The sequence below is a fragment of the Protobothrops mucrosquamatus genome, unplaced genomic scaffold (assembly GCF_001527695.2).
Source record: "Protobothrops mucrosquamatus isolate PMUCROS unplaced genomic scaffold, P.Mucros_1.0 scaffold959, whole genome shotgun sequence".
NCBI lineage: Eukaryota > Metazoa > Chordata > Lepidosauria > Squamata > Viperidae > Protobothrops > Protobothrops mucrosquamatus.
The window spans coordinates 150,254-175,993 of NW_015387203.1; the positions used below are offsets into that span (position 1 = coordinate 150,254).

Sequence of the window (25,740 nt, forward strand, 5' to 3'; positions counted from 1 at the left end):
GACTTTTTTCTAGGAAATTCAAAGAATCAAAGTAGTAATTTTAAACAATTAGGGATATTATAAACCAGGATTTGAATTATTATCTTTATGTCAACGCTGCTAACATTTGGATGTTCTTGCTTTGACAACATATAGAGATGCAGCCTTTTTCTTTCTTATGCTTTACTCTTAGAATTAGATGATACTGGGGGAGGAGGAGGAATGTGATGGGAGTTAGTTAGACATAACAATATTGTAATAGTGTGTGAATTCAGGGCTTTTGAAATAAGAGATGATAAGAAATGGCGGGTTTAGAATAGGAGGGGAAGCCTACATTTCAAACTAATTGGAGAAATGTGATTTATGACTGTTAATTAGAGGAGGGAATTGTGTTTTGATACTATGTGCTAAGGGAAGGGGAATCCAGATTTTGGCTTCGCTTATGTATGTGCCGATGCTATGTTGCTCGAATAAAGACTCTTTAAGGTAAAGAATCTTTGAAGAGTTTCATTTGTCGGAACCACATTTTATTAACTAACTCTCCACATGGCTTCTAAAACTTGCATTATTAGTCCTGCTGGGAAAAGCAAATAGAAATCAAACTGCTGCAGTAATGGCTGCTCCTTGGACTACGAGTGAGCAAAGACAGAGCTTAGGATAAATGTCTTGGATATGGACTGTAAAGCTGAACCCAGCAGAATTTCTGCTCTCATTCCTCTAGGAAACAATATTTCTGAACCAGCTAAGTACACAGATGAGTTTATGATTTCTAAATTCTGCAGTGTATTCTGCTTTTGTGTTTTGATATCCAATACACCGCTATCTTGTAAAAGGTTTATAAGAGTTATTATATAAGAACCTGCTCCTATAAAACTGAAGTAGTGAAATCTCTGGTCCAAGTGTTCTTATACTCTTCATCGTTGCAGAAAGTTGATACAGATTAATAGCACATTATGAACAAACTCTCCCAGGTAAGCTGACAAATTCTGTGCTCAACATCTATCTGATCAGAATTCAGAAATAACTGCAACAATATAGTGAAGTTCACCATAGCAACCAGCAGAATATGCCAGCAATTACAAGCAATCTGATTTCCCTGTGCCATGAAAGCTCAAAACTTCTTTGTAATAGGGTTCTACTCAAAATTCCTGCCGTTTCTCATCACCGATTCCACCAAGTCATTGAGCTTCTTCTGCTATGTTAGTGGCTAAATGAAGTGTAACACATTTAAACTAGTTTAATGCTATTGTACTGTTAATTATATTGGTATCTGTGAGCATCATAACAGACAGATATGTAGAGGTTATGCAAAACATTCAAATGAGATGCTTCATAATAGTTGGGAGCATAGATAATATATCTTTGAATCACCGTCAGCCCCATCTTTTGAAAAAACACGAGAAGCTCCTTCTTTGGGTATGGCAGATGCCTAGCTTTGTTTTCAAACCATCTCATTCAAATGCCTTGTATAGTTATATTAAAGAGGCTTGTATCTACCTGGACTTTGCCAGCTCTGTTCCAAAGTAATGCCACCTAACCGCATGAGAAGAGATAGGAAATTATAAATGGTTTTGCTTTGAGATAGTAATTTTTTAGATTGCAATAAGTCTGTGTTTTCGTTTTGCTTTCACCGTTCTGACTGATTTAAAGCAATGTACAGAGGTATCCAAAATGCACAAACTAAATACAGTGCTACAGAATGAAGAACAAAGTTTATGAATTAACTATGGTAGTCCTCGATTTATGATCATAACTGAGTCCAGAATTACAACTGTAAGCCATGCAGATGTTAAGCAGGGTTTTACTACCTTTTTTTGCAGTGGTCAGTAAACCAATCTATTTTAACCAACGCGCATCTTTTGCCAGAAACTGGCAAAAATGCCAAAACTCAAGACGCTGCAAAAGACTGTAAATGTGAGCCAATTGCCTAGTGCTGAAATGCTATCACGTGACTGCAGTGCATGCACGCACACATGACTGTCAGAACTGCAGAACCGCGTTATATTGTCTTTTTTGGGGGGGTAGCCGACTGTAACTTTGAATAGTTGCTAAGTGACTGATCATTAGCGAGGATTACCTATACAGAAACAGTGGTTTCAAATAATCTATGCAAACTGTTCAAAATACATACATACCTCTGTAATTTACAGGAATAGTTCCAGTGAGGCTCATCAATTCTCTTGATGAACCATCATTAAAAACTGAAAAGAAGCATCGATTTATTCAACATACAAATCACAGACATTGAGCACATTAACAAAAATAAGCATATCAACTCAGTATTAACACTTCATTCTGACCAGAAATAAGCATGCATCTTCTAGGAAAATAAACACTGTACAGTGTAAAGTGTTTGGCATGCCATTTGTGCCTTTCGTAGATAGCCATAAATTTTTCACTATGGATTCTATGGCAACTGCAGTTTGTCAGATACTGCAACTCAAGAAAATTATACTCTTTTAAAAATGAATAGGTTATGGCAATTTTCAAAAAAGATTTCAAGTGAAATATATGCTCTAAATCAGGGGTTCACAACCAGGGGTGCGAGATGATATTCCAGGGGCTGCAAAAACTTGGGTTTTCAAAATTATAGTGTATATGCATAATTTGTTGCTGTTATTTCGAACTTTTGTAAGGGGTGCGAGAATATATCAGAAGCTGTTCTGTCCCAGCCTATGTGAGTCCTTGTTAAGCTCACAAGGAGAAACCCCTCTTCCAACAAGCAGGCTGGAACCGCAGGAAAAAACCAATCCCCTTTTATTATTTTCAGACCTGAATAAATGTCCAAGGCAAACAAAACACAGTTCACAGAAACTTGATTCCTTAACACAAATGGTTGCCTTCAGCAACCAGCACCTCCCACACCTTCCCTTTTATTATGCAGCCAAGGCGTGGCTTCCTAAAGCCTTCTCCTTTGCCTTTGGAGCCGCCCCATTGCATTCCTCTGTCTGACTCTCTTTTCTTGTGGCGTTTACGTGCATCCTGGATATCTTCCAGCTGTGAGTTCCCCACTGTCCAACTTAGACTCCCAGCACAGCTGTGACTCAGTCTGAGTGCGAGTAAAGGGACCAGGCACCTCGTCAGACTCTAAGTCTTGGAGCTCCTCAGAGCCTTCCTCTGACTCTGATGTCACTCCAGGCCCCTCCTCCTCCTCCTCCGATTCCCCAGACTCAGCTGCCGGGTCCACTGGCTGGCGAGGAATCACAACAGAAGTGTTCTAGGGATGTGGGGTATAGAAAAGGTTGGGAACCACTGCTCTAAATGAAGAATATATTATTTTTTTCTACCTTACTTGAATATTTTCTTTGTCAAATGAGCGACTACTTCTACTAGTAGAAATAATGACTACTTCTAGTATTAGAAAGCAAAACAAGATTGTGTGTTAGCTTCATGACTTGACATCACTCACTAAAATACCATAATCATGAGGTGAGCGCATAATCTTGTTCCACTTCTTCAGTACAGGTAGTCCTCATTTAACAACCACAATCAGAAGCAGAAACTCCATTCTAAGTGATACAATAGTTAAGTAAAACATCATGCCATTATACCTGACTTACAGTGTCCGTTTTGTTGTGGTTATTAAGAGAATCACCCACAGTCATTAAGGGAATCATCAAGTGACTGAGACTTGTGAGTTCATTGTAGCTCCTCATTGACTATGCTTATTGGAAGACAGCTATGAAGCTCGCAAATGACAATCATGTGACTAGGGGATGCCACAATGGCCATAGGTTTGAGGACCAATTCTAAAGTCACTTTTTCAGCGCTGTTGTACAAGTAGTTCTTGACTTATGAGCATTCATTTAGTGATTTTTCAAAGTTATGATGGCGCTGAAAACACCAGTCCTCTCACTATTATCACAATATCCCCAAGGTCACATGACTGCAATTCAGATCTTGGCAACTGGTTATGTATTTACGACGGCTGCAGTCTCCTAGGGTCACATGATTGTCATTTGTGCTTTTCCGTCTGGCCTCCAACAAGCAAAGTCAATGAGGAATGTTGCAAATCAAGATAACCTGCCTTCTTAGCAATTGCAGTGATTCGCTTAACAACGGCAAAACCGGTATAAAACTGGGTGCAGTCACATGATGCCTCACCTAGTGACTGCATGACTTCAACAATGAATTTCCCAATTCCAATTGTGGTTGTAAGACAAGAACTAATTTTAACTTTGAAGGGTCGCTAAACAGGGTAGCTGTTAAACTGAGGAATGCCTCAGCAAAACTATTTCTACTCAATGCAATAAACTGGCTAGATATTACTATAAAGTAGTTGAAAGTTAAGAAAAATCATATTGCAAAAATACGGAAGACAGCAATTTACCATAGTTATCCATAACAGGTTTGAGATCTTTGTACTGGCCAGTAACGTTGACAGTTTCCTGAACAGCCAGGTCTCTGTACTTGTACTAGAGAAAAGAAAAATAACATTTTAAAACATTTCTCACTAACAGCAAGCCCACAGATCAGCTCACTAGAATTTCAACTCCAGCGTTTGGAATCTTCTATTTCAGGTTATGACAAATGAAGTTCTATGATCACAACAAGCTTTCCCTTAAACATTTTTACCTGTGAAACTGTTCTGTTGGATAATCAACAGGAATTGCAGAGCAAGCATGATTATCAGGGACAGTTATAATGGTATCTCATGATACAAATTTGAAATTAGAATGATCCTATTCGATTTTATTTATATGGAGGTCCAGAAAGTAAAGACATTTTCTAAATGAATCAACATGAGGCAAAGCATGTTGAAATTACATAACATGTAAGTAAAAAAGAGTTAAGTGCTTAGGATAATCCAGAAGTTGCAGAATTCCCAGCACTCATTATTCATTCCTATATGGTGCTGGAAAAGGAGTCTGGAGATACCTGGAGGACCATAGACTTCCATTTCTTAAGATGGAAAAATATGGGCATTATCCAATGGTGCCATTCCACATAGAGAATGGCTTCTACCACTTCAGCCTATTACTCGTTTCCTGCATTCTTTGCTTTGGATTTGTAGGAAAGAAAATGTGGGGATAAAAATAAGAAAAACTCCTGCTACATAAGCAGAGAGTTGTATTTCCATAACATCAGAAACAGTTTATCTATTTTATATATACAAAGAGACACATATAGAAACCTGTATGTGTGCAGTAATTATTAATCATTATTGAACAGATCAGCTGATTGTGGAGATGGACTGCAAACTATAAATACCATTTCCTAGTAAAACTGTCAGTCTGTTTTCTCAATATCACTCAATATTCAAACCACTTAAACTTATATTTGTGGACCAAGCAGAATTAAATAAGTATGTGTATGCAAACACACCCATATTGTTACCTTGTGGTTTACAAAAACGTCCACAACCTTTATAAAATATTGATAAAACATTGTCTACATAAAATATGTAACAATCACATTAGATACATTTCTCTGCTAACCCTTCAAGATGCAGCATCCACAACAAATCAAGATGATGCCAAAACGACAACATTCATTGAGTTGCAGCATTCGCACGATGATGCCATTTGCACGCATTGTCATTTGCTCTTCTCAACCTACATCAAAGCGGCATATAAGGATTTTTATATGCTACCAAATCCAGGTGACAGGGAGTGCGCACAAAAGGCAGAAAATCAAAAACAGGGGGAAACCCTCAGATATTTTAAAAAAAGGTATTTATTAAAGTGTTAGAGAAGCCTAAAAGCACCACTTCTTACCCCAAATTCCCTTTCAAATGCATGAAAAATTCTTTAAAAAGTTTAATTCTTACTTCCTTGTATTTAAGTTAAGCCCTACTATGCAGCAAATGTCCAAGAAATAATCGAAAATAAGTTCTGGGGGGGGAAAAAAGGGAAACAAAACAAAACAAGGGGAGACTAACTGAAAACTTGGAAAAGGCAAACCAAGCGAAGGGTTGCAGAGAAAGGCCAGTGGCTATTCGTGTTGAATTTAGAGCTGACTGTTGGAATAAGTGAGGCGCCCAAAGTTTAGTCACTTTTTATTTGTTGGTGCAAAAGCTGGTCTCTGACGAGGAAGCGGCAAGCACTATCAGTTAAGTGAGAAAAAAGGGAAAGGCTAACGCCTGGGAAGGATCTCCCGTCTACCGCAGAGAAGCCGGGCCTTCAAAGGGGGCGACTGGGCTGAGCCGACTCAAGGCTGCTTTGAGAAAGACGGTTCAGGAGCAGGCTGGCGGTTTACCTTAGCAAGCATTTTCTTCAGCTGAGTCTCGGACATGGCCATGCTGGAGGTGGTGGCGGCGGCCCCTCCCTTGGTCGTGCTACCTCTACGACCTCCTCCCGCTACTCTAACTCCCGGACGGACAAGAGCCTTCCCGAGCTCCGCTTCCGACAGCCTCCGCGATCCGTTTCCGCTCGGCGATACCGCGAAACGTCACTTCCGGCGTCTCTCTCTCTCTCTCTCTCTCTCTCTCTCTCGTTCCCCGCCTCCCCCCCCCCCAGCCGACCAGCGAGAATAGTAATAGAGTTTTGAGTTTTAGCCCCTCTGCAAAGCCAAAATCATAGAGAGGATGGCCGGGCGGTCCGATTGTACAGCCTGTTCTGGGTTGTAGATAACTGGATCGAAATGGGGTATGTTAATCACTAAGAGTTTTAATTATTAAAGTGATGTTATTGTTATTGTTGTTAATAATGGTATATTTGTTTAAAAGAGAGTTAAAGGAGGTTATAGATATGTTATTTTAATAGTTGATTAATGTTAGAGTATGATTATTATATTGTTAACCCTGTGATTGGCACTGGGAAGTGAGGGGGGAGGGAGGGGGGAGTGGAAGGGTGGGTTGGGGAAGGGGGGGATTTATGTTGTAAAATTTTATAAAATTTTCAATTAAAAAAAAATCACTAAGGGTGACTAAAAGCAGAAAGAGTCAGATTCTAGTCCTCAATTAAAAAAATAACAACAACTATTCGGTGAACTTCCTAACAGTGAGAACGATTAAGCAGTGGAAAGGCTTGCCTTCAGAAGTTGTGGGTGCTTCATCACTGGAGATTTTTAAAAAGAGACTGGACAGCCACTTGTCTGAAATGGTGCATATAGGGTCTCCTGCTTGAGCAGGGGGTTGGACTAGAAGACCTCAAAAGGTTATTTCCAGCTCTATTCTGATTGATTAGTGACAGTCCTATTCTCTTGACCTATTGTCGGGTGCAAACAACCAGACCCATACTTGAAAAGTTAAGTTTTATTGCTCAGGCCTATACAGAGGAATCTTTTCAGATTGCACCTGGGTGAGATTAGATAAGGTTCAACAGCATTCTATACATAAGTTGTATATAGTATGTTTAAATGTGTGTTATGTATGTGTACACTTTGAGAGCAAGCAACTAAATTTCATTTTTAATGTGTGCCATTGTGCCCGCAGTAAAAAATGACAATAAAAATCTATCTATCTATCTATCTATCTATCTATCTATCTATCTATCTATCTATCTATCTATCTATCTATCTATCTATCTATCTATCAATCATCTACCTACCTACCTATTCAAGGGGTGTGTCTGTCAGACTTCACCCTCTCGACTTAAGTCCTGTTTGATTCTCTCCCCCCCACACACAACTTGGCCAGTCTCTCCTACACTTAATCTATTTTAGAGGGTTGAAGGGAAAAAAAATGGAGGACAGGGTGCCACTTTTAACTCCTCAAAGTTGGGGTATAAATAACACCAAGAACAATGTACAAATTTTAAGTGAAGCCATTATTGCTATGTAGGAAGGATTTAATTTAAAATACATTTAACCACCCAGATTTGCTGGGAATTGAGTATTATATACATTTTAATTTTTACTGGTTCTTAACTTTTTAAAATAATGGTTGTTTATTTTTATAATGAATATCTTACACATTTTTTTTCATGTTGTAATCATCGAGAGTCACTTCTGGTGAGATGGGCAGCTATATAAATCTGATAAAGAAATATAAACTTAATTTATTATTGTTATTATTATAAACAAGCACAACTAATCCCAAGTCAAATTCACAAGTGTGCTTACTCTTTATTAATGTTATTTGTTTTAAGATAAGGATAGGTGGCTTCACACCCAGCTATTTCTGCCCTTTTTTTGTTAAAAAAAAGTGCCTTTAAATCAGCTGGCAATTACCCCCCTGCAGTTTTCTTGGCAACATTTTTCATTAGTGGCTTGCCAATTCCTTCTTTTTGGGGTGTTGAGGGAAAGTAACTGGCCCAAAGTTACTCAGCCTGTGTGCTGAAATTCTGTAGGATATTGTTAATGCTGATTCAAATACCAGTAATGCATCCATAAAATTGTGCATCACTTCCTCATTAAATCTTTAGCTCTGAAGATCATACTGTTAACGCTGCTAACATTGGATGTTCCTGCTCTGATGAAAATGCAGCCATTTTCTCTTCTAACATGCTTTTATTACTTTTAGAATTCAGGTGCAGCAGGTGGGGAGGTTGGGATGTAAGCTCAGCTAGCCATAATAATAATGCTGCTGTGGGAACTCAAGGACGAGCTGATAACGTTTTGGCAGGCTGAGGAGCTGAGGAGAAAGCCCGTGCTTGACGCTAATTGGGGAATGTGTTTTATGAGAGTTTATTGGGGGTGGGCATTGTACTTTGTTACTTTGTATCCAGGGGAAGGGAATTCAGTTTTTGGGTTCAGCTATGTAGTGCCGATACGTTGTTTCCCGAATAAATGTTCTTTAAGGAAGAATTTTGCCTTGAAGTTCTTTTGATGGGTTTCATCTATCGGAACCATGACACATACAATGTAAAGCAAAAGATGTACATCAGATACCATTAGCTTTATTAATATCTCATTCACAAGTTTTTTCCATATTGTAATTTTTAGAAAAATAAGCAAAAATGGTAAAAATCATTATAGGCATACATAATCACACAATAACATTTTATTAGATTTAGCGTAGCAAATCTTTTTGTACTGCTAAAAGCTTAGTGCAATATTAGAACTGAGCAGCCAAATGCATTAAAACTTAACTACTGCATAATAATGAATAGTGCATGTATATGTTGTTTTCCAGGAGCATGAATCAAGAGAAACAGTACTTTGGTAGGACCTCCTTAGTTTTAGGATGTGATAAAGGACAATAAACAAAGCACATCCTATGCCTAAAACAGAGAGAATCCTGTTTTCCTTCTGCGTCTTGGTAGTCAATAGTGCAGCAACGTAATATGCTAATATTCTTAACGGCCTTCATCCAAGACTTTTCCATAAAACTTTAGAATCTATACAGAACACTTTGAAAACTCTGTTTAGACATATTGAGCCTGAAGTAATATTTGTGCAATATAATGTCAACTTCAGATGACTGGTTTGGTAGTATACATGTTTTTTAAAAACATAAAATATCAGTTGCATAGTGAACACTTTGAAAACTCTATTTAGACATATTGAGCCTAAAGTAATATTTGTGCAATATAATGTCAACTTCAGATGACTGATTTGGCAGTGTAAATGTTTTAAAAAAACATAAATATCAGTTGAATAGTGAACATTGATTTTAGACAAAACTATGCTGCTGCTTCTTTCTAAGAATTGTATATTATCTGAATACAATCAATAGTGTATGGGAAATAACAATCTATATTACCTCTGACTGCCTAACACCTCTGATTAAAATAAAAAATTGCTTTAGAGAACATTTGAATAGTACTATTGAAGGGCACAACATGATGAGGAAAAGGCAAAGAAGTACAGTACTCTAGTTCATGATTACAAGTAACGTCATGGCCAAGGAAGTAATACCTTCCTTAACCTAATTGTTTTTATCTATCTTTAGTTACCATATAATAATATTCACTGAAGTTTCCATACTGTGAGAATTTGATGTTGGACCCAGTTGGTCGGTAATACTTTTTCTGCAAATCTCAAATATTTTACGAACAAAAACCTTGCCAAGGGACCATCAGTCTCGAAGTCAACGACAACTTCCAGTAACTGTCTACGTCGTGACCAAACTTCAAAAAGTTGATGTAATAGAAGAAGGTGTCCGAAGTAGTAAAGTTAATGTGGTGACTAAGGTTCATGTGTTCCGTATGAATTTTTATGAAGTGACAAATATAATATTGTGGGGATCTTTTTTTTGTACCTGATAATATTTTTATATGTATCTGGATTTTACCAAAGGTATATCAAATTTAAGGCATTTCAGGCTTGAATTCTACATATGCCAGTCATGAATACTTGTAAGATTAAATCAGCTTGCAAGTAATTGCACAATTTAGATGTGTTTTTATCTGAGCTGTAAAATCCCAGATTGACACTAGATGACAGCAAAGAGGTAGAGAAACTAATTCTTTGCTCCTACTTAGTGATCGTCTGGAATTTTATACCATATAAGCCTCTCACTTTTTATATGGTATTTCAAGTGCTTTACAGCATACAAACCACAAAAAACAAAAATGAACATTTTCTGCTTTAAATCACATTGGTTTTTTAAACCATATTAGTTATCAAAAGGTATGACTGAAGTAAGCCAGCAAAAGGACTGATCATGTTAGTGTCTGACCTTTATTGCTGAGAAATATAATTTATTCTGTTAAAAGTGATAGAATTGTATTTTCAACTTTATTAAGTATTTTAAAAAAGTAAAAATATAGCTGTAGAAGGAAGCTGACAGCAACCAACAAAGAGGAGCTTTGACGCCTGGAATGAAAAGATGCTGGACTAATTCCTGGTGCTGCCATGATGGCCGCTGTAGCAACACAAACCATGAAAATAGCAAATATTCTGTCAGGTGAAAGTTGAAAACAATATTTCCACATTGGATCAGAGAAACCCAAAATCAGCTGGCCTCTGCTAAGGGATAGGAAGGACAAAAAGAAATGGTTAGCCAGGTATCCTCCAGCCAAAGTCAAAGGGACCTCTAGATTCATAATCTGTTCTCCATTCTTCTTATGGTTTTCATCATCTATAGACTAATATTCAGTCTACTTCAAAAGTAAAATCAGTGTCCTGCTTACCTTCACCGTGGTTGATACAGAATGTATTTTCCTTTTATCATTCAATATAGTGTCAGTCAGATCAGCTATTGACAGACCAACAGACCAAGACCTTTGGCCTTTTCCTTTCAGAATTTCCATGGCTCTAGATATATATAAAAATACATTTTAAGAGTTAAAAGAGACTATTCTAGCAAGCAATATATTCTTTTTAATAACCACATATTTTCACCAAAACTGTTGTTATGCTCAAGTACAAATGTTTTATAGTTAAATAATATAGATTTTGCTACTCAGATACAAGTGAACATTTATATTTAGGCTAAAATTCTATACCAACTTATATAGAAATCTCATTAAAGTAAGTGTCATTTGCTACTAAATAGGTAGAGGGATAGATGTTTTACCTGTTAGTCAATATCTGTTGATCATTTGTTAACTTATCACCAGGATGATTTATCACTGAATTAGAACTCCATGCTGCCACTGTATAAGACAATTGTAATTAATTTTCTTTTTCAAACATTTGGATAGTTAGATAACATGACTTTGTTTTTAACCTACGTACTTTGTAGTCCATCATGTCATGCTAATAGAGATACAATACTCCCTCTAATTTCTCTTATTAGCTATTAATTAAAGCAGAAGTTGGCAAATGTTTTACTCGTAGACTTCGCTTACCAGTTGCCTTGCCCATTTGCAGCAACCATTTGAAGTCATAATGGTGATGAAAAAATAACTGCAATCCTGTATTTACAATCTTTGCAGTGTCCCTCAGTCATGTGATCACTGTTATAATCAGAATATGTCATTTTGTGCCTGACCCATTGTTTATCTTTTTCCCCCTTGAGGAGCAGAAAGATTAAGGAAGAATCATAAGAGAGTAAGCAAGAGAATACACATCAAAAGGAATGCACTGGCAAACATCCAGTGTATTTTCCATTGCGTGCCTTTTACTCTCTTGTAATCTCCTCCTCTCCAATCTCTTTACTCTGTGAAGGAAGGAGAGAAAAAATGGATCAGGCACAGGAGAGATTGTTTAAACAGTGCTGTGTCTGTTTACTCTCTTGTATTCTCTTCCTCTCCAATGAAGGTAAATACAAACATTAATTCCTTCTTGCTAATTATCCCAGCACCAGGATGAGCATTCCAAAGGGTGAAGAAGTGAAGAAAATGAAAGCATAGTTGCAGTCACATGAATTCCCACTTAGTGATGGCTTTGTTTAATAACCACGTTGCTAGTCCCAATTGTGATAACTAAACAAGGACTACTTTAACATTTTCCATTTTTATTTCATGGAAGTCCATCGTTATTTCCATGAAATAAAAGAGTATGATTTAATCCAAGTGGAAGAAAAGACAACTTATATTTCAACACCACAAAGTAAATTTGAAGATAAGAGAAAGGATTGGATGAAGAGACAAAAAGTGACAGAAGAAGTGGAGAGAAAAGGAAGGAAAAGGATTCCTAATAAAAAGAGGTGGGCAAATGCCCATGACAGAGACATTGATTTACTCTCTACATCTACAGCAACACCTATGATCATATGGCAAAATCTTTTGATTCAGCAAAGTACATTGATTAAGAAAGATTCTGGGCAAAGAAAAAAGATTAAGATGGAAACTAAGAAAATAGATGATTGGACGTATCAGAGAGAATGCTTAAAAAGAAACATGTGTTTGAATATGGTTAAAGAAATAGAAAAATTTTGGAATATACCACTCTAAGAGGGATGAAATGTTTTAGATACTTAAATGTGATTGAATTTAAGAAAAGTATATAAAAATGCTTTGAATCAGAGTTAAGGGATTAGATGACTAGATCTATTAAATGGAATGTCTAAAGATTAAATATATTCTTAACTATGATTAAAAAGAATAAGAAATTTGAGGAAATAAATACATATTAATCTAGGAGGGATATATATTCCAAGTAGTATGTTATTTTTTATGTTTCGTTGCTCCTGTTTTCTTCTCTTTTTTTATTTTTTATTTCTTTTTCGTTTTTCTTTTTCTCCCCTCTCTTTTTACTCTTTTATCTATTACTTAAGAAATGTAAAAATGTGAGAGGCTTATATGGAAAAAATAGAATTAAATCTGTCAATGTAAATGTAACTAATTGTTGAGAAAACCCTTACCAGTAAAAATATTTAAAACTTGCTGGGAGAAATAAACTAAAATAAGGATTGTAACAGGATTGATGATAAGGCAACCCAAGTGACTGAAAAGAAAAGAAATATACTAATATGATGATTATTTTTTAGGAATATTGGAAAAAGTATATACCTGATTGTCATTTACTAAAACAATAAGAATTGTATTAATTCAATGTTTGCAAAAAAAGGATGTTTTGGGGAAAGAGGAAATCAACTAAAATTAATATATGGAATACAGATTATAGAAATCAATTGTTAAGGAGTGTCTTTACAAATGTAACCCAGACAACACACTGTTTACCAATTATTGAGTGACTTATGCTTGTTAAAAAATTAATAAAATATATTCCAAAAAGAAACATTTTCCATTTTTAAAATTGTACCTTCAGCATAAATTTCAGTGTTTTCTCAAACAAATATAAAAGAGCTCATTTATGTTCTAATTCGAAAAGGAAAAAAAATCTAAGAAGTAGATTCCTAAGTCATACAGTAGTTCACAATTTTACCTTTGTTTTCTCCTTGTTCACCAATAATCCAATTGTCTTTACTTTTGCTTTGGGCTTTCAACAGATTTGTAACAACATACTGGAATCTTGCTGAATCCAAATTGCAACCAATTCCAATAACTCTGCTTTTAGGAAATCCACTCAGCTTCCACGACACATAGGTCATTATTTCTACTGTACTTGTGTTAAAAACATATTAAGAAAATGGGACAATTATATTTTAAATCAATATAAAATAATGGCATAAAGTGTCCTGTAAATATTACTGATCTTTAACAACTTTTGTATTTAAATTCCATTGTTAAGCTGAAGAAAAACTACACTGTTGTTTGGGCAACTGTTTGGGATTAGAGCAGCGGTTCTCAACCTATGGGTCGCGACCCCATTTGGGGTCGATCGACCATTTCACGGGGATCGCCAAGCAAGGCTGTCCGCCATTTTTTTCCCCTTTTCCGGCGGGTGCCTTACCTCCCTTGGGCTGGGCCAGCTGGTGGTCGGCCTGCTCCGTCTCTGCCGCTTGCCAGCTACGCCTCGGCCGGCGCAGGGGGCAGAACCATGCATGTGCGGTGCTCCCGGGCAGGGAAAGTCCTCGACTTATGACCGGTTGGGTAGTCCTCAACTTACGACCGGTTTAGTCCTCGACTTACGACCGGTTGGGGGTCGCGGCATTAAAAAGGTTGAGAACCACTGGATTAGAGGGAAGTGGAATGGGTTGCCATACAGTAAGCACATACATCTATTCATTTATATTATTGCTGAGGAATCAGAGGTTTTACTATTTCTCTGTGAACAGCTGCAGGATATTAATAAAAGGTCAGGGTTTCCTGCATAATGAAAGCTTTAATCACATTAAAGATTAGATTGTGTTGGAGAAAAGATGTGAAAGGGCTAAGTTTAGTATTATTTATCAGACTCTGGATAACACAAACTATTGAGGTTTATCTTCACCCATTCTCCTTTAAAACACAGATGAGACTCTGCAAACTAAACAGGGAGCAAACAAAATCTCTCCCCAGCACTGATGATAGTACCTAAACAAGTAATGAAATGTCTACAAACAAGCAACCAAGCTCAGAGAACAGCTAGGACTCCACCCTGAGCTACAGATTGAAGTCTTCTATTGAACTCAGAACTGGAGAGAGTGTCTCCTTGGAGACCTCTGAGAAGCTAATGCAGTCCTTATGTCAACTATTAGATGTATCTCATATAATTTGGAAAACAGCAAATATATGTTTTGTCCATTGCTTTTGTTATTTGGGGGGGAGGTCATTTTTAATTATATTCCTCTACAATAGCAAGCAAAAAAAAAGCAATGTAAAACCTCTTCCAAAATCTTGCCAAGAAACTGTAGGAACATATGCAGGCAGTCACGGAGAATCAACATTGACCCAAACGTCTGCACACACAGACCAAAGCAGAGCCAACAACATCCATAGGGAGTCAAAAACTCAGTATGTTTCGTTACAACGATGCAATTAAAGCCCTGCTCCTTTTGTATGCACACCAACACTCTATATATCTATATACTTCCTTCTATGGATGACCTGAATAGAGCTCATGGTAATTGGTCCTAGTTAAGCAAGATCTGTTCCTATAGTATTGCATTTTAAAATTATTCTTTCCAGAATTTACATAATTATGTAAATAAATTTTTAGGGTTTCCAAAATTCTATTCAACATCAAAAAAAAATTCCTTCCCTATTCTGCTGATGCCTTCCTTCAAATCAGAATTGGTGCCACCCCCTGATTTCAGTAAGCCCTTCAAATAAATTAGGCAGTCTCAAAAAATATTATGTTTCTTAATATGAGGCAAACTGAAAAAAGTTCCATCTTTACAATATTAAACACCCAGAAAATATTTGAAAAGACTGGCTGTAAGTACAAAAATGGTAAAAAAAACACATTTATTGATGAGATGTGGGCTTATCCTATTATTGTTTTATTTTGGCTTAATACCCTTAGGTTTTTAATATAATATTACAAAGATCAGCATGATTTGAATATGCGAATTGAACTGCATGTACTAAACTGCATGTACCAAACCCGAAACTGATGACTGACTACAAGTAATATGGATTTATGGATTTATCAAGCATGGAAAGCAGCAAAAATATTACTCTTCAATGTTAGAAAAATAGCACAACCCCATCTTTACAGTCTTGGATTGTCAGTGTTCACTTTTGGTATATGAACACAACAGAAAGAATGATTATATCAATATAGTTAAGATGTTAACAAATTAGCTGATTTTTTTGTAAATGGTATGCCATGTTTCTGTTCTTTATTTCCCTCCTTGTGTTTGTGTAGTTTTGTTATTTTAAAAGATTTGTAATCCTGTTACTACCTTGCTGTTTGGAGATAAGCAATGGAGTTGAATCATGCAACAAATCACACAACCTTTATACAATATTTGGAATGAGAAAAACCCACCGAAGTTTTTAAATTGCCTAAAAGGAAATCCCCAATAACCAGTTCATTATGTAGAACAAAATAAAACAACCAGAAGATTTTTTTTTTTTAAAAAATGACCTAATGCTTGATACAGTTATTTTATGGTTGAGAATTATGACAAAATAATATATCTCCTAATCCTCATTAAGATGATGTCAAAAAAAATTAATATCAATTGTACATCATATCTTGTGATTGAAACCTCATAAAATTATATTAACCTTTGCCATACAGTACCTGGTTGAGAAGCAACAAGCAGTACACTGTGTTGACTATAATGAGCTATTGATGGAATAAGGCCTCTGAACAATTCCACATTGCTTTGTACAACCTCCAGATAGGATTGAGCATTGCCTAAAGAATTAACTGTAAGCACCACCAATTTTGAGTCCGCTGACACAGAAAAATCTACAGAAATATAAAGAATTGCCATCCATTGTTGAATATATCTTATTTTCAAGAATGACATTTTTAAAAAAAAAAAATTAAATGGATGATAATACATGGCCCATTTTCCTGACTTGAGATAAATAGGCAAACATATCACTTCCAGCCACTTCCCGCTTATATAGTTAATAGAGGATTTTTTTACTAATACTACTGAAGTTGAACTAATGGCAAAAAGCCATAGAGAATTTAGTTTTATTATGTAGTAATGTCTCTTTATACATAACCCTGGCTACATTCTTCCCTTTTTGGATTGCAGATAGAAATCTCAGGAAGAATATAGCACACATTAATATTTCATATATGTAATTAACTGAATATGCTTTGTCTGTATTTGCTGAGCTCTGGGATAAGTACATTAACCATTTTACATGTATGTAGGATTATCCGCACAGTACAATCTATGTGCAAGACTGAAGCACTGATGTGAAAGAAGCTTCCAAAAATGTTTGCACCCTGCCAAGCAGGTGCATACTTCAGTTTGCAATATTGCTAGAGCAGGGCTTTTCAACCAGTGGTACGGGTACCATCTGTGGTACATTGGCACCTGGCAGGTGGTATGCGACCATCCTAGAAAAGTGGTAGCGGGGGAGGAGAATGAGCTGAACTGGTGGCAGCACCGCACAAGCCTGAGCGAGAGATGGCTGGAGCTGCAGGGCTGTCAGGGCTCAGCGGAAGCACCAGGATCAGCACCAGGCTCCAGCTAGAGCTCGGCGCTGATCCTGGTGTTTCTGCTGAGCCCTGAAGAAGCACCAATCAGCTGGAAAGCAGCACTGATCCTGGCGCTTCTGCTGAGCCCAGAAGAAGCGCCGATCAGCTGGAATGTTGCAACATCTCCAGGGTCTTGTGATTTACATTCAGATGATTGGCAACTGATTCATATTTATGACGGTCACAGTGTCCCAGGGTCATGTGAAGTGACCAAAACCTGCTGCAACCACCCAACAGACGGGGGGAATAAAAACCAAACGCCCCCCACCCCACCCCCACTGCCAATCCTCAACAGAAATGCTCACAACAATGAAAACCTTGGACAGGAGGAAGAGCGCAGCCAGGCGGGCGGGCAGGTGTCTTGCTCGGCTGTGGCTTGGGGGGCACTTTTTCAGTGCCATTGTAACTTCGAACAGTCACTAAGTGAACTGTTGTAAGTCGAGGACTACCAGTACTTTATCACTTTTTCCTTTTTTTTTTTTTTTTGGTCATCAAGTTTTTGACACCTTGCTAGGCGACTGGTGGTACTCGGATGTTGCCATATCCTAAAAGTGGTACAATGGGTGAAAAGGTTGAAAAGCCCTGTGCTAGAGGACACTATATTCTGTAACACTACCTCGACTAATTTCCACCTTTGGCAAGTCAAAGATTTCTAGGTCCATTGTTCCTCCTCTCACTGTAGCTTCTGAGCAGTCCAAAACAACCACCTTGTCAGCAACATCCTAAATTGATTCAAAAGAAAGAAAAAAATATTTTTCATCAAAGCAACTATGAATTGTCTTCTGAGAAGAATTCTGTGGGATTCAGTCCAACAAGAACAACAGTTCAAAAAGTTAAGCAGCTATTTTTTAAAATATCAACGTCTAACTAAAACTAAAAAGAAGGTTAAAAATGAAATCCTAATGCATCTAATGAGTTCAGAAGTATTTATTCTGAGATTAGATGAAAAAAATGTCTGCAGTAAAAGCACCTTTTAAGCATTGGCAACAAAACCACGTATTTAAAAATTGGATCAAGAACAAGATGACATCCTTTTAAATATTATTTATTTGTATATAAATTAATGATAGTATCATTAAGCCATCAGTCTTTTTGTTTTTGTATGAACATTTGTTTGAAGAAGATTAAAACAGACCAGGCATAATTCAGGATACGCCTATTTGCCTGAATTCTATTTATTTTTTACTACTACGAAACATGTACTTGAAGCATCAACATGTTTACATAAGAGCAAGTTTAGAGAAGATCAGTTAGTTTCCTATACAAACTTACTTAAAGTAATTAGATATTCCATAAATCAAACATTTCATTCCCCTTGTGTATATGTGACTGGGATGTCAAATGAAAGCCAAATAAAATAAACTATCCTGTTTTGGAAGGCATATAACCAATCAAACATCAATACATATCTACTTACTGTAATACTGATTCCTTCCAATAATCCTTCCTTTCTTGAACATGCTAGAACTGTGACATATTAATCACACATTCATACTACAGAAATGTTAAGCTTTTTCCTCCATAGACCAGTAAGGTGCATCACAATCTGTTTTTAAAACTCCATTTTCAATATTTTTTAAAGAATTTAAAGTAAAAAACTGCATTGAAGAATGAGACTATCTTTTGAGGCAAGCCAATCTATTTAATAGCTCTCAAGTTTTCTACTACAGGGGTCCCCAATCTATGGTCTGTGGCCCACTACCAGGCCATGGCCTCTTGACCAGTGGGCCATGAGAATGGCTGGCTAGTGTGTGCCCGCGTGCACTCCCCCCCACTCACGCTAGTGCCCACGGCGTGAATGGGGCTGCTAGCACCAAGCGGGTGTCCATGGCCTGTTTGCACATGCACAAACAGGGCTGCTAGCACCAGGGGTGTGCGTGGCCCATTTGCGCATGTGTGAATGGGGCTGCTAGCCACCATGGGGGAGGGTGTGCCTAGCCGTTCGCACATGCACATGGTGCTAGAGCGTACACGCATGCGCGAACAGGGATGCTAGTGCCGTGTGGCCCGGTTTACGTGCGCAAGCGTGCTCTCGCCAATTTGCAAAGCTGCTCTCCTTCCCTCCGGGCCATGAGCCCAGAAAGGTTGGAGACCTCTGTTCGACTACTAATGAAATGCCTTGTGTCTAATTTCTATTTTAAATAAATAAACCTCAATATCAATGATACTTCGAAGACAAGATAGTTGAATTAAAGATAATGCCTCTACTTTCATAAATTTAGTTTAAATAGAGATATTTTAATACAAGGAACATAAAAACAAACTCGAAATGAGATCTTTAGTTACCCTTACCTACTTGTCCACATTATCACCAGTATTCATTACACACTTCTGGACACGTTTTTTAAAGTTGTCACAAAAGAACTTCATTCAACTAGATCCTGACAGTTCTTTCCATTTGAATCAAACACATGTCCATAAAAGTATTTCTTCAATTTTGGGAAAAGGTGAAGTTGCACAGCACCAAGTTCGGACTGCATGTCGGATTGTGTATGAGAGTGAGAATTACCTTTGCAATTGCCTCTTTAGTGACTAGTGAGGTGTGAGGCCTAGAGTTGTCATGTTGCAAAAAACTTCCCTTCTTGAGTTTCTGAACTCCACTTAACTGTTCTTTCAATGTCTGGAGTGTTGCAACGATAATAATGGTGACAGGTTCACGGAAATCCATGTGAATAATACCAAAAGACTGTAATCACGAGTTTCATACCAAAACTTGGGTTTGGAATGTTTTTCCCCTCACGGATGAATCTTTGTGATGATATTCCATGGATTGACACTGTCATGGCCCCATTGGACCCAGGGTCGGAGGAGGAGGAGTTGGAATTGGGACCATCCAACAAGAATGGCATGCCTCCCTTCACATGTTTGGAGAGGCCAGGGGCTGAGGGCGATGCTGGGGGACTGAGGGTGGCTGCATTCATGGTAGCATGGGGGTGGAGGCTTACCAGTCGTTGGAGGGCCATTTGCTGGACCATTTGTTGAGATAAATAAAAGACTCTCTAGAGCAGGGGTAGGCAACTTTGGCTCTTTTATGACTTGTGGACTTCAACTCCCAGAATTCCTGAGCCAGCTATGCTTATCTGGAATTCATGTGCATAATTCATAATATTTTGGTAATTTTGTTTTGTATTTTCCTGGAAGAGTCCAAATCAATAAGTTATTACATTATAGCAGCAAAGCATAGGATCTGGATCAGGAGTATTCAACCCACGGCCAAAGGGTTGCATAATTGCTAGCAGCTATGCTGGCTCAGGAATTCTGGGAGTTGAAGTCCACGAGTCATAAAAGAGCCAAGGTTGCCTACCCCTACTCTAGAGGCTTGCCTTGCCTTGACCACCAGGGTCATAACAGACACTTTGTTTCAAGATCATAACAATGAGCTCATGTTTTCTTGCCTTTGATAATGCCCTGAAGAAATTCCTCACTTCTATTCTCATAGCTTAACACGATTATTGGCAAATTTCAACATTTGAAGCTTTCATCAGTAAATAAGGAACCTACAGTATATTGCACAAACCTCTGGTATTGAAAAAAATTAATAATGCGACCCACACATTCCTGGGAAATACAAGCATGACAGCAATTTCCTTTTGGGTAATTCTCTAATTGTCCTTAATCGATTCACCAACCTTTCTCATTTGATGGTTACTGTTATCCACGTGATCACACAAATCAGCTCTTCCCATTCACCATGTTTGCATTTTGTGGCCCAGACATATACAGTACTCATGTCAACGCAATCATCATTATGAACACCTTGTATTCAACAGTAAATTTAAACTAGAGGGACTCTTTTGGTAGTCAAACATTAAATTATGATTACTTAGAGCACACTGACAAGCACTTTCATGAACTATAGAAACGCAATTTTTTCTCACAGTGACATCCCATAAACTAAAGTGGAACAAATGCTAAAGAACATGTCAAAACTTCTAGCATATCTGTACTGCCATCTGTTGGTGACCTATAACAGTGATGGCGAACCTTTTAGAGACCGAGTGCCCAAACTGCAACCCCAAACCCACTTATGCATCGTGGGGTGCCGGGTGGGTGTGGCCCATTGGGTGGGCGTGGCCCATTGGGTGGGCATGGCTGCAGTGGTAACGGCAGACTGGGTGGGACTAAAAAGTTCAATCAATCAATTCCAACTTTGCAAGATTTTTTTTCCCGCAAGAAGTTGCAATTGATTGATTGATTGAACCTTTTTTTTTTTTTGCACATGGCAGCGGAGGCCTAAAGTGAAAGGGTTTTGTAAAACCCAGCTGAAGGCCTAGGACTGGGGCGATGGCGCGCGTGCCCACAGAGAGGGCTCTGAGTGCCACCTCTGGCACCCGTGCCATAGGTTCGCCACCACTGACCTATAACATTGGCGGTATTACTTTCCGTTGAACCCTGGTACCTAATGCAACAATTTATCCTACAAAAACATTCTGCAGTGAGAAAATAATGTTTTCTTAATAAACATACCTAGGAATGCACTATCCATCTCTAATAAAGTAATTACCACCAGCCATAATTTAAAAGACTTTTATGGAGAACATATTCTGTGAATATGGTCTCAAGTATTCCCCTCCCCCAATTATTTTATTACAATAAAAATGTATTAAAGAAACGAGCATAGCAGTAACTCTGTATAAAGTGCATACCTTTGCTGAAATAGCCAAAATACATGCAAGGCCCAGATCTCCAGCCCCAACTATTGTAACTTTGCGTAAATCTCCATCATTTTTCTTTCCTTCTCCCTTTGACTGTCCATTGTTTTCGCCTAAAAAAAAAAAATCACGTTATTTATATAAACAAATATGCATCTTCATAAATGCTGATGCTCCATGAAAATAATTTTTAAAAATTCCTTGGTCTGCTTAACTTTAATTATGGTATTTGAAAAATAAAAAAAAATGTTATCCAAACAAATCCTATGCATGGATGTTTACTTAAAGGTATGTTTGCTATGTTCTATTTACCTTATTCCCCCAGATAACACGCAAAGGATTGCAACATGATTTTTTTTTCCAGTCAAAAAGAGAAATATTGTTGTTGGAACTAATGGGAGATTTGTTCCCACACAAGATCTGATTCCAATCCAAGCTGTGGAAAGGGCAAAGACTTCCCTCTCTGTATGTTTCCGATTTGGCAAAGGCTATTATTCCACTCCAACTGTTCGTTACACAAACATTTGGTCGATACAAGCAATACCAAACTCAAAAACACACTTATAGCTTGGTCCTAGACACAGCAGATTTAAGAAAGGAAACTAGCGTGTCTTTAATTTTTCAGAAACTATATGGCATTAATGAAGTTTGTTCTACAGAACCCATTTCTACGATTTGCCATTTTTTCCCTTCTTTCTAGTAGTGCACAATACAGGTAGTTCTCGACTTACAACAGTTCATTTAGTGACCGTTCAAAGTTACAACGGCACTGAAACAAATGCCTTTATGACCATTTTTCACACTTGCGACCTTTGTAGCATCCCTATGCTTATGTGATCAAAAGTCAGATGCTTGGCAACTGGTTCATATTTATGACTGTTGCAGTGTCTCGGGGTCACATAATCACCTTTTGCAATCCTTTGACAAGCAAAATCAATGGGGAAGCCAGATTTACTTAACAACCGTGTTACTAACTTAATCAACTGCAGTGATTCAATTAACAACTGTGGCAGGAAAGGTCCTAAAATGAGGCAAAACTCACTTAACAAATGTCTCACTTAACAACAGGAATTTTGGGCTCAGTTGTGGTTGTAGGTCAAGGACTACCTTGTACTGGGATTTCTATTCCTAAATTAGCATATTTTTTCAGATGAATTTTCTGAGGTGTTACACCATACAGTTTCATTACAGGCAGAGAAACTGAACAGGCACGGGAGTGAATCAACTCTACACCCTTATGCATAAAACATTATACATATGCCAAAGCTCTGCCTGCCTTTGAACCTTTAGATACCGAGGGAACCCATCAAAATGAATTAGTAACTCTAGTAATAAAGAAATTGGGCAGCTCAATTATAAACTTTGGTGCAGTAACCAACAAGCTTTTGATGCTCAGTGTCCATCATCCTATTTATGTGATTACATTCACATTGCCTTTAAAATACCTTATAGAGAACACCAACCATCCTACATGCCATCCACAAACTCTCTAAATGTCCTTTTCCTGCCTGACACTGGACAGTGCATTCATAAGTGCTGGCTCAGTAGTAGCTTGATAATGGAGAGAAGAAGTTGGACCAAAAGAAGCCTTTGAGATATTTTTCACGGAGATAAAAAATAGGAATTACCGTAACAATGAAAAAATACAGATTGCCACACTTTCAAAAGATTGCCTATACATAGGTATCTCATTTGAAAGTATTTGCTGGATTTCTTGTGTATCTTAAAATTTCCTTCTAATAAATATACCAGTAGTAACTCAGAGTCCTTGGATTCCTTGATTAACTATTTCCAGTTCACACTAAAAGGACCAAAGTCTAATAAAAGAAAGACTTTCCACTGTGCCAAATTTGTTCTAGAACTGGCATGTCCAACCTTTTGGCTTGCCTGGGCTGCCTTGAGTGAAAAAGAATGGTTTTGGGCTGCATATAAATATAGTTAAGATGTATATAACTATCACTACATATCACATAATATTAATAGTTATGATCTTTTAGGGCAGTGATGGCAGAGGCGGCACTCAGAGCCCTCTCTCTGGGCACGCGAGCCGTCGCCCCAGTCCTAGGCCTTCAGCTGAGTTTTATAAAACCTTTTCGCTTTAGGCCTCCGCCGCCGCGTGGAAAAAAAAAGGTTCAATCAATCAGTCAATTTCAACTTCTCGCGGGGAAAAAAAAGATCTTGCAAAGTTGGAATTGATTGATTGAACTTTTTAGTCCCACCCAGTCTGCCGTTACCACCACACCCACGCCCACTCAATGGGCCACGCCCACCCAATGGGCCACGCCCACCCGGCACCCGACGATGCATAAGTGGGTTTTGGGTTGCCGTTTGGGCACTCGGTCTCTAAAAGGTTCGCCATCACTGTTTTAGGGCAATATTACTAGCTGTCCAGGGTCTTGTGCAACCCTTTGGCCATTGGTTGAATACACCTGATCCTTTGCTGCTATAATGTAATAACTTACTGATTTGGACTCTTCCAGGAAAATACAAAACAAAATTACCAAGATATTATGAATTATGCACATGAATTCCAGATAAGAAGTTTCCAGGAAAGATGAATACCTTCAACAATTTTGGTTATATAAGAAAGTAGGTCCATCTGTCTGACTTCATCAGAAGATGATAATGCATGTAAGGGAAGTTCTTCTTCAAATTTTATGCTCATTTCCTTTAACAACCCTATAATTTCTGACTGTGGCTGTAATAAATACAGGACAAATTAGAATTTATTTATATAACAGATATATCATTTACAAACACTTTCTAGTAAAATTTTAAGATAGCCCTTTAGATATCTAAACTAAATTTAGATATTTGGATTTTCTTGTTTTTCTTTTGAAGATGTTTTGCTTCTCATCCAAGAAGCTTCTTCAGCACTTTTAAATCTACTCCTGCCTTCTTCACTTTTTGGAAGCTGCTGGACACCACGTTCTTCCAGAGGCATCTGAGTTGTGACACCACTTTCGTATTGTATGTTTTATGAGTTTTAGTCCTTTTCTGTATTTCTGTATTTTTATTTTGTTGTATTTGTAACCTGCTGACAGTTGGTTAAATGGTAGTAAAATAAAAATCAAATAAAAAAGAATAGATGGGTAGATTAAAAAAAGACATGCTTGGGGATGAAATCTTCATCCACTCCTGAGTAAGATTGGTTGACTTGACTTTGTTGATAAGGAACCTGAAAACCTAATACTACCATCCATTCTAAGTGTATAAAGATAATTATTTTGTATTCAGATCAATTGTATTTTATCTTATATTGCAAATATTTATGTATATCATTATATGTGGAAAATGATAGATGCTACTAAGAGGTACAAAGGTAAGGTATATTACCTTTATATAAATTGTAATAATAACTTTAATAACTTTATGTAATGCATTTATCTAATTCTTACATGGCTCCAGGCTTGTAGATATGGCAAATAAATCCTTCCGCGGACATCCACATGTTTTCCTACAGAAATTCCCATGTTAGAAGTAGGTTTTAGAAAACAAATAGGTGGAGTAAAAGGATAAGAATCCAAAATCCATATGCAAATTGGAATATTATAAGTGTTACCTATCAAAATACAAAATAAAAATGTATTTAGCAAAGATTCCATGTATATTATGGTTCTCATCTCAACTAGCAGAGAGAAAGAGTCCACAACCCTTCATGACATGGATGGAAAATCAGTGCCCATCCTTTGAAATGCTTTGCCGTCCCCCTTCCCCAAGTTAAAGTTGCTCCTTAACTCCTTTTGATTTTTCCAGGAAGAGAGTTAAAACTCTACTCTTCTGAAGAGACAGTGCAGCACATGTTACATATGAGTTGTAGATTTGTTATCCAGTGAGTATTTACTATTGGACATGTGTTAAATTTTTAACTTTTGATACTGAAAACTGATTTGCCGACTTG

General features: G+C 37.5%; 2 protein-coding genes across 3 annotated transcripts in view; both read right to left on the minus strand.

The window, feature by feature from the left end:
- Positions 1-6,346, minus strand: part of TSG101 (tumor susceptibility 101) — a 37,905-nt gene extending 31,559 nt beyond the window's left edge. For both annotated transcript variants that reach the window (XM_015819616.1, XM_015819615.1), the window contains exons 1-3: positions 6,178-6,346; positions 4,310-4,394; positions 2,115-2,180 (exon numbers count right to left, since the gene is read on the minus strand). In XM_015819616.1, the coding sequence (XP_015675102.1) occupies positions 2,115-2,180; positions 4,310-4,394; positions 6,178-6,219 (193 nt within the window). In that variant the 5' untranslated portion in view covers positions 6,220-6,346. The remainder of the gene's footprint in view (positions 1-2,114; positions 2,181-4,309; positions 4,395-6,177) is intronic.
- A 4,497-nt stretch (positions 6,347-10,843) lies between these two features.
- LOC107290714 (ubiquitin-conjugating enzyme E2 variant 3-like) lies at positions 10,844-25,396 on the minus strand. Its single transcript, XM_015819617.1, has 8 exons — positions 25,238-25,396; positions 24,402-24,537; positions 21,834-21,952; positions 17,804-17,909; positions 16,267-16,437; positions 13,579-13,752; positions 11,324-11,402; positions 10,844-11,061 (listed from the first exon to the last, which is right to left on the minus strand). The coding sequence occupies exons 1-8, from the start codon at positions 25,310-25,312 to the stop codon at positions 10,905-10,907; spliced, it is 1,017 nt and encodes a 338-aa protein (XP_015675103.1). The 5' UTR covers positions 25,313-25,396; the 3' UTR covers positions 10,844-10,904.
- Positions 25,397-25,740: the final 344 nt, after the last annotated feature.

Coding starts and splice junctions, on each gene's coding strand:
- LOC107290714 (XM_015819617.1), bottom strand. CDS start 25,312: ATGGGAATTTCTGTAGGAAAACATGTGGATGTCCGCGGAAGGATTTAT. Junction 21,953..24,401: donor TATAACCAAAATTGTTGAAG/GTATTCATCTTT, acceptor TTTTTTTTTTAG/GCGAAAACAATGGACAGTCA. Junction 11,062..11,323: donor CAACAGATATTGACTAACAG/GTAAAACATCTA, acceptor ATATATATCTAG/AGCCATGGAAATTCTGAAAG.